The 13,473-nt window shown below is 43.8% G+C and overlaps 2 protein-coding genes across 4 annotated transcripts; both read right to left on the bottom strand.

The window, feature by feature from the left end:
- Nucleotides 1-221: 221 nt before the first annotated feature.
- Nucleotides 222-6,071, bottom strand: spsb3a (splA/ryanodine receptor domain and SOCS box containing 3a). Of its 3 annotated transcripts, XM_069149768.1 has the most exons (8): nucleotides 5,838-6,071; nucleotides 5,463-5,734; nucleotides 4,638-4,841; nucleotides 4,084-4,264; nucleotides 3,679-3,866; nucleotides 3,431-3,533; nucleotides 3,217-3,342; nucleotides 222-2,733 (listed from the first exon to the last, which is right to left on the bottom strand). In XM_069149768.1, the coding sequence occupies exons 3-8, from the start codon at nucleotides 4,761-4,763 to the stop codon at nucleotides 2,342-2,344; spliced, it is 1,116 nt and encodes a 371-aa protein (XP_069005869.1). In that variant the 5' UTR covers nucleotides 4,764-4,841; nucleotides 5,463-5,734; nucleotides 5,838-6,071; the 3' UTR covers nucleotides 222-2,341. The 3 variants fall into 3 exon arrangements, with proteins under 3 accessions (XP_069005869.1, XP_069005870.1, XP_069005867.1); XM_069149769.1 differs by having other exon boundaries at nucleotides 5,463-6,071; XM_069149766.1 differs by lacking the exons at nucleotides 5,463-5,734; nucleotides 5,838-6,071 and adding an exon at nucleotides 5,039-5,419 and having other exon boundaries at nucleotides 4,084-4,259.
- Nucleotides 6,072-7,072: 1,001 nt separating this feature from the next.
- On the bottom strand, nucleotides 7,073-13,283 carry atp6v0ca (ATPase H+ transporting V0 subunit ca). Its single transcript, XM_069149765.1, has 3 exons — nucleotides 13,042-13,283; nucleotides 9,415-9,598; nucleotides 7,073-8,280 (listed from the first exon to the last, which is right to left on the bottom strand). The coding sequence occupies exons 1-3, from the start codon at nucleotides 13,115-13,117 to the stop codon at nucleotides 8,076-8,078; spliced, it is 465 nt and encodes a 154-aa protein (XP_069005866.1). The 5' UTR covers nucleotides 13,118-13,283; the 3' UTR covers nucleotides 7,073-8,075.
- Nucleotides 13,284-13,473: the final 190 nt, after the last annotated feature.

Here is a 13,473-nt window from a genome sequence, read left to right as displayed (position 1 = left end):
GTGGAAAACATGTTTTCAGCCAACGTGCACAGGGAGGACAGGACAGATGACCGAGCTATGAGAAACCCAACAGACACAGCAATGACTCATTGGCAGCTGCAGAAAACGTTCACGTGATTCTGCCATCAACCTGGACATTTTTTTCCTCAGCACATTTGTTTAAACAAAATGGCTACAAAATCAATTCATTTTCCTTTGTCGGAAATAAACACTTAACAGTCTTTTGTGCATATTTAGCATTCATTTTATTTTCAGCTGAAAATCATGCTGATAAGTTACACAGAAAAAGGCAAGTAAAGGCCTTCACATACAATATTATTAATATGACGCGGTACAGAAGAAACACTTAGAACTTAGAACAATAGAACTTTTCTATTTACATAAGAACAGTACGAAAAAGTGCTTTGATGCATCAACGCAAAGACAAAAAGAAGTCATCTGCTGGACCTCAGCGAACCCGTTGGTGGTTTCTGAGTCCACCTGCACGGACGGGTGTTCTGATAAATCAGCACCCGACAGGACGTGGTGCGCGCGGTGACACTCTGCACGGCTGACGGGCGTCGTTCTCCATCGCTGCCGTGGTCGTGCCGGCGCCTCCGCAGTCACATCCTACAACGGCCATCATCACGGAAAAATGCTTTGTGTTGCATAGTACCTTAAACCTTCGCAGATATAAACCGGGACCCCCGAGGAGTGAACGTGATCAGAGACGCTGCAGCTGGTAGACTGCGGAGCTTCACCACCGGGGGTCAAACACTACCGTTACATTACTGTAGTTGGGTAAAGAAACAAAACCTGGTTTAGATATCTGACCCGGGTGTCACACTCCCCTTCTCAGTCACTCATGGTCACCTAATACTTGATCCGAAAGGTGCCTGTTAGATGTTTATACTGTGGGACACGTTTTCATTGCGAACCACTTCTGCAGCATAATCCACCTTTCATGTTCCAATATTCACTTCGGTCAAAATGTGGCCAGATGAACAGGATCAATAGCGCTCGTCATCAGACAGTAAACACATGGAAACCTTTGGCCACATTTTGAGAGATTGATTATTTGATATTAATCAGAGAGCAGTGGATTAGACTGCAGGAGGTTGGAGGCTACAGACGCTTGAGAACTCCTTTTCTGCACATCCAGTTTGATGTAAAAGGAATTAATAGTGAAAAAGGAGTTGGTAAACAAAATGCTGGAACAAGGCTTGAAGGGGGGAAAGTTGCATAAACAGATCGGTACAAAAAAAGTTGACAACTTTTGTCAAAGAAAACCACTTTTTAAAAAGAATTAAAAAAACAATAAGGTGTAACAGCGATGACAAGTGACTTAAAATGTGTAACAGGCAGTTTCTTCTGAGTTACATACTTATCTCATGATCCAAGTTCAGAGCTACGCTACAGAACATTAAATACTGCCTACATCTTTTAGTAACAAGTACATCCATTGTTTTCTATCAACAAGTAGCGTACGGTTTCAATTTTCAAAAGCTGGTGACGATGGATGTTTCCACGAATGGAACACACATTTTTTTTCAAGAAACAACAATTATCTGATGACCAATCAGAAATATACGAGTTGCTTGATTATAAATCATGGCTGTTCAGAGAATGACTAACAGAAAACATCTTCGTTTCTGGAGGACTAGAAGCTGCAAAGTGCGTTCAGGTTCAATTCCACCTCTTTGTAACATTGCGATTTTTGACAGTTTCAGTTTGTGAGCAGTGACCAGTAGTTACGAAATAAACAACAGCAACTGATTCTCACTTTGGCAACCGAACAGAAACTTGCAGACACCAGTAAAACAGGCTTACGTAATGCACCCATAGGTTCAGAACAACATACATTATTTGCATACAGGATGAAAACACAGAAAATATCTATACAGTCCGTTTTTTGTTTTTTGAAACCCCCTTTTTGCAAATATACCAGGATGACCACCAAAATTTGGCCATACTTGACTTCAGTGTTACACTGTACAGACCAGTCCCACACGTTGTCTGGTCCCCATACATGAATGGCAACAAATTATGCTAGCTGGCAAAATAACATCATATATTTTCACTGAAGCTGGTTTGGATACCGAGTGCATGATGAACACCAAGACGTCCGAATGGCATGAGAGAAGATCACAGTAAAAAAAAATGTGCAGGCAGAAACACGCCGTCACAGTTTTCCCACCGACGCAACGCTCCCGCCGCTCCACCGATTCCTCTTATTTTCTTCACAACTGGAAAACACTGACGTTGAAGAAAGCTCGAGGCCGGTAGGTAACGCTCGATTCGATGCCGTAAGGACGGCGATGTCTGCCAGTGTTGAAGAGGAGGTAGGATCGGAGCTGCGCAGTCACGTCCAGCGGCACCTCTTCCTCTGACAGGCCTCGGGGTCGGACGTGCAGCCCTCCGAGTCGCTCTCGGAGGAGGACGGTCCGGCCGGCGGGGCGACGGGCGGCCGCGAGGACGGCTCGGGCCCGTCGGGGCTTTCTTCCGCGGTGCCGCAATTCAGACTGAGCACCCAGCCCAGTTTGTTGTGGAGCAACTGACGCAGGCCCGGGGGCAGCGGCAACACATCCAGGGTGTCTATACAGTCTGGCAGCAGCTGGCGGAGGCGAGCGCAGCAGAGGTACAGCAGGGAGGTCGGGGCGGAGCAGGACCGGATCACCTTCATGCTGCTCTTGGCTGCTGTGGAGCACGCCATCGGGTAGAACCTCTTGTTTTGTAGTTCTGTGGCAGCAACACCTAAATCGAAGAAAGGGATGACACGTATATTTTAATGTGTGACATCCTGTTCTAACAAATCGCTGCGGATCATCTTTACATAAACAGATGTGTGCACATGCTCCGTTTAATGTTTTGTAGAACGCTGCTCAGCATCATTTATCATTGATTCACCGCAATCAGACTTTACAGTAACTCACCTCTGGCCAAATCCAGCACGCATCGATAACACCGTTGCACTGTTGGTTGTTTGTTTAATTCTTTGCACTGTTTTTTAGTTTGGTTTCATTTAATATTATTCTATTTTTATTGTATATATTGTGCATTTTTTAAAAAAAAATTATATTTAATATTTTTTTTACTACCTTTATTTTTGATTCTGATATTTTTATTGCTTTGCCCTGTTTCTATAAATGCTGCTGTAGGGAAAAAAAATTCACCCTTGCGGAATTAATAAAGTGTCTGTCTGTCTGTCAGATCACTCTTTGGAGAGTTTGTACGAACCGATGCACTTTCGATTCTTGAAGAAGGTCAGCGTGCCGTGCCACGTGTCCAGATGAACTCCGATGATCGAACCTTGTCCAAAACGGGAAGAGAAGTTCATCTTGTCCCCTTTATGATGCAACAAGCCTGAAAAAGAAGAAGAGAACACAACCGGTGACGCCCAACACTTCAAAGCACTTAAATGTCACATCACAGCAGCTTGTGTTGATCTCACCAGTGTAAGAAAGACCCCAGCTGTCTGCGTCTTTCCCCAACAGGCTGCAGAACAGATGTCTGTATTTGTCGAGATTGACATCAGATGTACCGACACCAACCATCTGCGCAGAAATAAATAACCACTTATAAAACTTACAACAAAGCATCCCACAAAGAGCACTTTGACCAAAAAACCTTCTCTCTAACGTCTGGCGATTATTTCGTTTTCATAATAAGCCATCGGCTCGATGGTCGGTAGAGGTTTACCATGTCTGTTCCGTACACCGGCGACGTCATCTTGATTTCCCAGAAGTGCTGCCCTTCGATCAGCTCCTTGGAGCCGCGGATCGCCGCGGTGCCGCAACTGTATTCAGAGTGGAAGTTGACTTTGCGATTGTCGCAGCTCAGCAACGTTGCTGTTGATCGGCTGGTAGAATCCCAAACCCAGTCAAACTCTGAAACGTGACAAGTCGTGTATTTATGGCCAGTTTTTTTTTTGTTTTTTTTGTTCTCTGCTGAAGATCCATGCAAAAATCATATTGGTAACGTGTGTACTTGAACAAGCAGATAACGCAGTTGGCTGCAGCGGTGTAACACGACTTTGTGACCGTGGTGACGTCACTAAAATCAACCTCTGAATAATAAAACGGAGAAGCAGCAGTTGTCGGGTACCTTGGTCGTCCTCTCCGCAGTGGCAGTCTTTAACTTGGTGAAAACCTCGCAGCCGAGGGTTGTAGCTGGTCTCTGCCTGCGAGTCGCAGCCACAGTAGGACTCTCCGGTGACGGGCACCGCGCTGGGGACCGGAGGGACCGTCACTGCTGAGAAGTCCGCCTCGGAGTCTGAGTCACTGTACTTGGGAGCAACAAGGCAGACAGACAAAGAAAAATCAAACGCCAGTAGCATCGATTATGTAACTGCAACACAGGTTGTGGCAGCCAACAGCCGAACTGTAGCCTCTATACTCGCGTCTCTGAACGGTCACGGCCAAAGGAAGACGTCGCCTTACTCTCCGTGGGGAAAACAAACAGCTCCGATACAAAGCGTGTAAACAAGAAGCTTTCTAGCTTCGAGCATCAAAACATCAGCATTTCCAGAAACACACTGGAGGCTTTCACTGGATCCCCGAGGGGGAATTATCACGGTGACAAATCTTCATCCCCCCCCCCAGCATCATGTGACGCAAACAAAAAGCTCACATCTGCTGAAAGAAGTTGTGTTGCTTTACCTCCGGGCGGTCGTAGCTCCATTCTTCACTTTCAGAGGCCAACACCAGGGCCCGGGCGTCCGCGTCCCGCCGTATCCCGCCCCACACGTACCGCCAAGCTCGACTGTTCCTGCTTCGCCTGGACATGACGTCTCAGTGGTGGAAGAGCCTCCCGGGCGGCTCAGGTTCAGGCCAGATGTTGGATCATCAGCATCAGTCCAGTTGCTGGGAAACAAACATGACAACATCATTATCTTCTCGAGAAGGAAGATGACCTGAGCTGCTTTTTATAACTGACACACACTTATTTACAACCCATGTATGACACGCCTTTCTATCTAATCCCTGTTTGTTTCAGATAATATATGAATATATATATATATATATATATATATATATCAGCATTTGTATTTATTTCTTACCAAAAACGTTTCCTCCACCTTTCCGTGCTCGTTTCACGGTGTCTCATTTAAAAGGTAATTTAGCACGTTTTTTTTCTGGAGCATCGTGAACCGCATCATCCTAACGACATTACGTCATCCTATCTAACAGATAGCAGGCGGGTCTCGGTCCACAAACGACCGACATCACCTTTAATATCAAATATAACCCGTTTGATGCGCGACGTTGTTTATTTTCTCGGTAGCATTAGTTAGCAACCCAGCTAGCACGAGCAGCTAACGCCAGCTGCCTGCTAGTCCGTCGAGCCTCGCGTGCGTGAACACGTGAAAACAAGGTCGGAGACTGTTAAACAAACTGGTAGATGTCCCGGACTGTCCTACTTTCACTGATTATTGGACACGTTAAAAAAAAAAAAACAACAACAAACAAAAAAAACCCAACTACCTAGCGTAAACGAGCTAGTTAGCCTCCGTTAGCTTGGTGTTGATTTCCGGTCTGTTGTTGACGTCCGACTGGAAGGAAATGTTGTTCCTTGAATCCTCGTCTGAGCAGATCGTTTATCGCAGGACAGCGGAGTGAGCTGCTGCTGCTGGGCTTCCTTTTTCCATGACCTACTTTCCCTGAGCGTAAACAACAACAACAACAGCAGCAGCAGCAGCAGCAGCAGGCCTCTCTGCTTCAACACTAGTTTTCAGTCCAGCTGCTCAGTTTATGTTCTGGGAAGAAAAACAAAACAAAAAAACATCGTTAGATGTTTTTTTGCTTTGAAGTAAAATTGCAAAAAATAAAAATAAAAGAAGAATAAAAACAACCTCTCACCAGCAAAGCAGCGGGTGAAATGCAGAAAGTCCTCATCGAGAAGATTTGTTGTTACATAACAAGAAAGTCAATAACAACAAGCATTCAGCGGCAACAACAACAACAAAGCGGCTCTAAAAACACCGCATTCAAAACGGGACTGAGTACCAACGACACGTTCAGGTCTTTCTGCCTGTTTGAATATTAAAACGACTGTTTTGTTGTAATTATTCCCGTGAAATCTGTTTTATTGTAAATGATGGAGGACAAACGTTTAAAAAAAAAAAAAAAAAAAAAATTAAATCTGCGATTTTAGGAATAAAGTCCATAAAAACTGAAAACAGATTTGTGTATCAGAAGTTTAGTTTTTATTCTCCAATAATTTCACAGCTCATCACGCTCCTCTGAGACGTGTGTCACCGCAATCACGTTCCCCCGGGAACGTCGGCGGAACGTTTCCCGGAGATTCAGTTCCACTAACAAGTGTTTTGATTCTCTCATGCGGTTTGAACACATTTTAGATCACGACAGGTGAGACATGTGGCAGCTTCCCACCGGTGCACTTAAAAGAACAAATCAAAGTCTTCTAGAAATATTGTTAAAATCAAGATTTTTTTTTTTTTTTTTTTTTTTTTTTTTGGACCCAAAGAAACATATTTAGTCTCTTAGGAAATGTTTTCATTTTCAGAAAAATGGTGTAAATAAATATGTAAATAGCACCATGTTAGGTAGCGATTCTTGACAATTTCAATAATCACAATAGGGAAAAAAAAAAAAAAAAAATCACAAATTTCAGCTTTGGCTGTATAAATATTTTCTTGTATTTTTTTTTTCTACCAGATTTTTTATTTAATATCTTCGGGGTTCAGAATGTTTTAGTCAAACTAAATTAATAAAACAAAAACAAAAAAAGTGATGGCCACTGTGGAAACCTGGGATGGATGTTTTACAGATCAAACAGTCAAGAAAGTAATAATCAATCATGAACATTAACATTAGCTGTAGCCCAAACTGAAGGCATTATACAAATGATTTTTTTTTTAAAACAAATTGGTTGTTTTCCTCCTTAACTATAAGGGTAGATTTTGAGGAGAAAAATCGTATCAATATATTGACTAGTTGGATGTTGCAGTTAAACTAGATGTGAAGTTTCTGATGGCTGCTACAATGATCACAGGAAGTCCCAACCACTTCACATTTGAACTGTACTTTAGGTCCTTTCGTTAATATATAAAGAAAAATTCTTGACAACAAGGTTCTGGAGGAGGTTGAGTTTTATTTGGAAATCTGACAGGCATGGCTGAACAGTGAGCTCTCAACTTCAACAAAAAACAAAACAAAAAATCAAGACAGCAGCACTACAAGTAAACGATACAAGTGTTTGAGAATGTCATATTAAACATAAATCATCTTGCACGCATTATATTATGCACTCAGGTCATTCTCACACACGCGCACACGCACGCACGCACGCGCACACACACACACACACACACACACACACACACACACACACACACACACACACTGTCAACTCCATGTGAACATGTGGACATCCTCCATTAATAATCACACGACATCCAGAGGAATTCCAAGCACTTAGAACAATTACCCACAGTGCAATTAATCTAACTATACATAGATAATTTATATATTTTCATGTATATAGGGTATTCAATAAACAGTATTCCATTTAGACAGTTTCAAATTCTTCATAGCTTTCCATAAATAGTGAAAAAAAAAATAGGATTAAAAAATGGTCCCCGAAAAGAACATGGAAAAAATAAAATACTTAAAGTGCACAATTTCTCAGCGGTCTCGAAACAGCAGAGAATGACAATAAAACCCACAAAAAACAGAAACCGAAGGAGGGGGATGGGCAGCGGGGGAAACGTTGATACTCACACTCACAGCACAGACTGGTTACTACGTTTACTGGGGGGTGGAGGGGCTCTGGATCACTGTACACTTTAAGATCAGACAACGAATCAGGCAGACTGTCCACACATCATCCCACAACAAACAGTACATCTTCATGCCCGTTCTGTACGCACAGGACCCGACACAACCGGATGGCTTTAAACAATATGGATAGATCACATCTACTGAGGACGGAGCGGTCGAAGTCGACCGCCAACATGTTTCCGTTGCCATCCCATCCTGTCAGACCCACGGGGTGTAATGGAAGTAGGTGAAAATCTCCTATTTGTTCTTGCTGCTTTGACGTGGAATGAATGAGATGGTGTTTGACGGAGACACTTATTTCGTAGATAGGATGAGGGCCACGATGAGGCCGTAAAGCCCCAGCACCTCAGCGAAGATCAGGATCAGGATCATGCCCACGAAAAGCCGAGGCTGCTGAGCGGTGCCTCTCACGCCGGCGTCGCCCACAATGCCGATGGCGAACCCGGCCGCCAGGCCGCTCAGGCCCACGCTCAGACCGGCACCGAGATGCAGGAAGCTCCTGTTGGAGAAGCAGGAAATAAAACACCACGAGTTAGTTTGTGAAGTTGTGCGTTAGTTTGTGAGTTTTATATGAAGTCGCCTTATTTTGCAAACGATACACTGAATCTTTGATACACGCACAGCAGGAGAGTTGGCAGAAGCCGAGTGTTTAACGTGGCGTGTCCCTTCAGGAGAAGTAAATCTAATGTCCTTTTTCTTATCTCCAATATTATCATCATTCAGAGCAGCACCATTTGTAGCCGTCAGACAATGTCGGCGATACGAGACAAATGAGGTCAAATGCTTGAAGTCAAAACTACTCAGACTGTAACTTCCATTTCACTTGAACTTCAAAGCACCGTGAACCATAACTGTTTAAAGAAACTATGACCAGTTCTAAATGTTTTTTATTTATTCATTATTAACTCTTTAAATGGGATATCATTAAATAAACATGATATATACTTTGAGTGGTCTGCGATGGAGTAGTGGTTAAGATCCGTGCGTGCCGTTCTCGCTCTCCTTCACATCCCAAAATAAAAACAGATACAAATTTGAAAAATATTTATAATTCAAATTTGTTCGTCAAGTTTGCGATGTGACACAGCGCGAGAGGACCGTCCTCATGCCTTCCTCGTCTTGCGGCTGCTGCACAGTTTAGCGTCACGGTGCGCTGCTGTGTTCACATTAAAAACGGCTGCTCGCCGTCTGAATGAACCTCCGCCGTCCCACAAACACCGAGTGAACATCAGAAAACTGCAGCCAGCCATTTCCAAAAATAGGTTCTGATGAGTCGACTGTTTTGGACCCTCACAGCTGAACACAGCAAACACACCACGAAGGAGGAAGACACACAGCCAGTACACTGAAGATGCAGATGTTTTTCTGAACAGCTGGCAGAAATGTTATAGCATCTGACGAATGCGTGAATCTCTTTTAAGTTGCTTCGACCCTTTTAATGACGCAAGTCCTTTTTTTTAAGCTTTTCTTTGGTTTTTGTCTCGTGTTTTACAAGTTAAGGAGGTTGCGGAGTAGTTTGTGTGCGTGATGCAGCCCAAAGGTAAAAAAAAAAAACCACACAAAACATGTTCTCTTAATTTACCCATCAGAGGTAACCCGTTGAACAAACGAGACCGTCAGCGCATCATCTTACTTGTAAAGAGTGACTCTCTCAGATATGTTGTTTGCTATCAGCACGGCCACCACCAGCCCGTATATGGCGATGATGCCGGCCATGACCACGGGGATGATGGACTTCATGATGAGCTCCGGCCGCATCACGGACATGGCGGCGATGCCGGTGCCGCTCTTTGCCGTCCCGTACGCTGCTCCTAACGCTGAGAGGGAGAGATGAGAGACCGTGTCAGTGCACGTTCTTCGCAATGTGAGCGACGTGCAGAGATTACAGTTACATTTCTCTACGTAACAGATCAATTCAGACGGAGAAAACATAACCACAACAACAACCACAACAACCACCGTCTCGGTGTAAGCAGCTCGCTCTGAACTGCTTAAATACCAGATGAAACAATACGAGACGTCGGGCTGACGACTCTCGCCCAGTAATAAATACTTTTATTTTTTATTTTTTTTAGGCGTGCATGCAAATCACACATATCCTTGCTTTGTGATAACACCGCCCACCTCTTAAACTTTAATACGCGACTATTTCCATAACTGAGAGCGTCTCCGGCAGGTTTCCTCTCTGTTCTGATTTCATGTTCTTCATGTGTTACTGACGCTCGATCTGATCGTCACACTATAACCAACGCTGTCTACAGTTTATTATTCACTGTAATACAGTAAATCACAAACTTTAATCTGTTATATTTTCTTCTATTTTTGATAATAAATTCTCCTTCCTGTTTCTTTAATCTGCTCTTATTATTTTTGCCACATTTGTTGTCAGATGGTTATATCGTTTTGCATTAGAGGACTTTCTTTATGCCCCAAGGCCAGAGGAGGTGTGTTCATCATAATGTCTTAATTGTGGACTATTTTGTGAATATTACGATGTGAAGTTGTTGTGTTGATGCCATCAGAGGTGTTGACTTAGTGACGATGTAGCGTTGGATTTCATTCGATTATACCCAAAGTCAATCTAATTATAAAGATATTAAACGTACCTAAATTAATTGTTTTTCTGTGGTGTGCATGAACAATTTAACGTGTTGTGTTTTTAGTTGAAGAGGTGATTGCTTTGTTTCAGGTCAGACCCTCTGATTGGAAGAAGAAAAAGAGATTTTGCCACCGAGCAGTAAAGATCCCGTCACAGACGTGGAAGCGATTCGCCGGGTTGAGCGCTGATCTCTCAGCACCGGCCGATCCCTGATCATCGTATGCGACTCTGCCGGCCACCAGCTGGAGCGAATGAATAAACATCTCGCACAATAACACAGCTTTCACCACTTCTCTCTCTTTGTTGGCGGCGTTGTCACATTGGACGGCTGCGCACGAAGACTACAACCAGTTTTTCAAAAGAATTGTAATTTTTTTTTTTTTAATCTTCTTTACACCGAGCACCACTTGTCGTTGAAATCTGGGGATGAGATGATATTTCTGCAGTTCACATTTGCGTGCAGTTTAAGATGCAAAACTTCCGGACATCTTCAGCTACACAGATGTAAAGTATTAGATGCCTGATTGAGCTGCATGTCTTTTATTTAAAGTTACGTCAGGGCTTCCGCTTCACGCGACCACCACCTTTGAGAAATCCTGGACCGAAGTGTCCAGACAACAAGCAAACGGCACCAATCAAAATTCTAGTGACATACGTGGACAAAGTTATCAGATTCTTAGAGATGAAGCTCAAAGCGTGCCGCTGTATCAAAGTGTCACTGTACGCCGATGGTGTAGGAAAAAATGTCAATGTACCTGAGCCCCAATCAATACATCGGTAAGTATTGGGGGATGGAAATGATCATTACATAGTTTGTGCCCAAGAGAGACGACTAACAAGCTTATTTTTCAATTCTTAAAAGTCAAGCTCAGTACACACCGATCAGCCATAACGTGAAAAAGTATCGGGTAAAATACGACAGCCGAGCAACAAATAATATTATTTAATAATAATGTTATTAAATAGTTGTTAATCAATCTGATTGAGAGGTGTTGATTTATTTAATGGTCATTTGTGGTGCAGTTTAACTGCACTGGGCTACACTGACAGGTGTTCCTAATATTTTGCCCGTTCCATTTAAATGAACTGACTATCAGGAATCAGTATAATCAATATCATGCATTCAGCGCTGTGCTATATAATATATATATAATAAGTGTGTTGTTTTTTTTGTAACCCAGTGGATAGCAAAACATAATAACCTTTTCAAAATGACATGTTTTCCCTCACTGCTGCGTGTTGCCTTTAACACTACGCAAATGAATGAACTGTAACAGCTCATGCACACCACGGTTTGTACAGGACAGTCCCAGGAAGTGCCTAAAAAGGTACGCACGACTTAAAGAACAGTCCAGACCACCTGCACTATCGGCTCCAAACGCGAGGACGTCTTTAAACCCACTTTGATTGAATGATGAACGACCGGCTGGGTGTTGCCAGGGAGTCACCAATCCCCATAAAACATCGTTTCGTCGTCAATATCGTTGTGAGATTTTGTGTTTACACTATCGCCTACATTCAGTCAGACACAATGGGCCACCAAAGTCTGTTTGTACTCTGTGGCAATTCCTGGTTTTATGTTATGTCACATAATGAGGCAGATTAAAGAGGAAAAAAAAAAGAAGAGAGAACTGATATTGGATTGGTACTTTGTCCAGCACATTTCCATAGATGAGAAAATTGTCTTTTCTTTTAGGAAACAAAAGGCTGGATTAGAGCGGGAAGATGTGTATAAAATCAAACCGACATTTTTTCGACCAAATTCAATATCAATAATGCAGCGATGACGGTTGTTGCGTTTACAAAATATTTTCACCATTCGATTTGTGATAAATAATCATCAGTAATGTGGTTATAAGGACTTAGCAGGTAAAATACCAGAGCAGCCAGACCGATGGAGTAAGTTCAGGAGGATGGAGATGGATCAGTGCATCTGTAGATTTATCATCTCAAACAAAACCTACAAATTATTCCAGTTAGTCCCTCCCTGAAGTTATCATCACAATGTAAACACTTTGGTGGAGAATATTTCCTCCGTGCCCGCGAGGGTGTAGTTCACACTGCGTGATGGGCGGTGGAGCACATATCTATGAATGGGTGGATTTCCCCTTTAATTTCTCGCACTGATGCGGAGGCCTCGACGCCGCCTCTCCTGTAGGGAGATTAATACCAACGAGAAACGGGCTCTACACCCAAACTCAGCAGGAATCGTACCGTTTCCTTTCATTAATAATGATCCTGTGCTTTCAGGTCATTTATTAGGGCAGATTACGGATGGCCTGACCTGGGCAGGTGCCACCTCGGTCACAGTCTGCGTCACCGAAAACATCGTTGCAGCCTGATTTGATATAAGATGGCTCACGCAGAGGGAGACAGCTGGCTAAGATGTCAGCGATGGGACGAGCTGGCAGCGGTCAGCAGCTTGACGTCTCCCCCCGCCTCTCCCTCGCATCCCCGGCAGGTGTGTGAGCCGTGACGGACCCAACGACCACCGACACGGTGTCTCCTAAGAGAGACCTCCTCCCCCCCCCCCACCTCCTCCACACCCCCCCACCCCCCGCCCCACCAGTGTCGTCGTATGAATTCAACATCTGGCCAAGCTGACCTCTCGTAAGCGTTACAGCGGTTTATAAAACGAGGTGAAGGAGCTGTTGTAGTTACCGCTGAAGACCATGGCCGCAGAGGCTCCCATCACAGCGAAGAAAGGCGAGTACTCGGGGCTCTCCTCAGAGGACATGCTCGCACTTTTCCCGGGGCGATACAGCTACACAGCAGGCTATCTTCTCTTCAGGGTTTTCCCCTATCCCACCGTCACCTTCGGACAGGTTAAAACACGGGGAGGCGGCGGCAACGGAGCTGACAGACAGCAAGATCACCGGTGTGGAAGAGGAAAATGGCGAAACGGAAAAAGTCACATGATCAACCATCTCGGAAGGATCCACTTGTGTGGACGCGGGGGGTGCTCGACACAAACAGGCGTAAACTGCACAATTATTGTTGTTTATTAAATCGTTACATGTCTTGTTGAATTTGGTTTTATGTAATAATATTTGTACTGTGATAATATGTTACAGGTGTTGGTAATACAACGAT

Source organism: Embiotoca jacksoni, unplaced genomic scaffold, assembly GCF_022577435.1.
Source record: "Embiotoca jacksoni isolate LCO1_2020_lvr unplaced genomic scaffold, fEmbJac1.0.p SCAF_15, whole genome shotgun sequence".
NCBI lineage: Eukaryota > Metazoa > Chordata > Actinopteri > Embiotocidae > Embiotoca > Embiotoca jacksoni.
This window is presented reverse-complemented; position numbering and strand designations above follow the sequence as displayed.

Excerpts from the sequence above, each read along its gene's own strand:
- atp6v0ca (XM_069149765.1), bottom strand. The coding sequence starts at position 13,117 with ATGTCCTCTGAGGAGAGCCCCGAGTACTCGCCTTTCTTCGCTGTGATG. Across the intron at positions 9,599-13,041 it reads TGCGGCCATGGTCTTCAGCG|CGTTAGGAGCAGCGTACGGG; the intron begins GTAACTACAACA and ends TCTCCCTCTCAG. Across the intron at positions 8,281-9,414 it reads GAGAGAGTCACTCTTTACAA|GAGCTTCCTGCATCTCGGTG; the intron begins GTAAGATGATGC and ends CTTCTCCAACAG.
- spsb3a (XM_069149766.1), bottom strand. The coding sequence starts at position 5,085 with ATGAGACACCGTGAAACGAGCACGGAAAGGTGGAGGAAACGTTTTTG. Across the intron at positions 3,867-4,083 it reads CTGCGGAGAGGACGACCAAG|AGTTTGACTGGGTTTGGGAT; the intron begins GTACCCGACAAC and ends GTCACGTTTCAG. Across the intron at positions 3,343-3,430 it reads CTGGGGTCTTTCTTACACTG|GCTTGTTGCATCATAAAGGG; the intron begins GTGAGATCAACA and ends CTTCTTTTTCAG.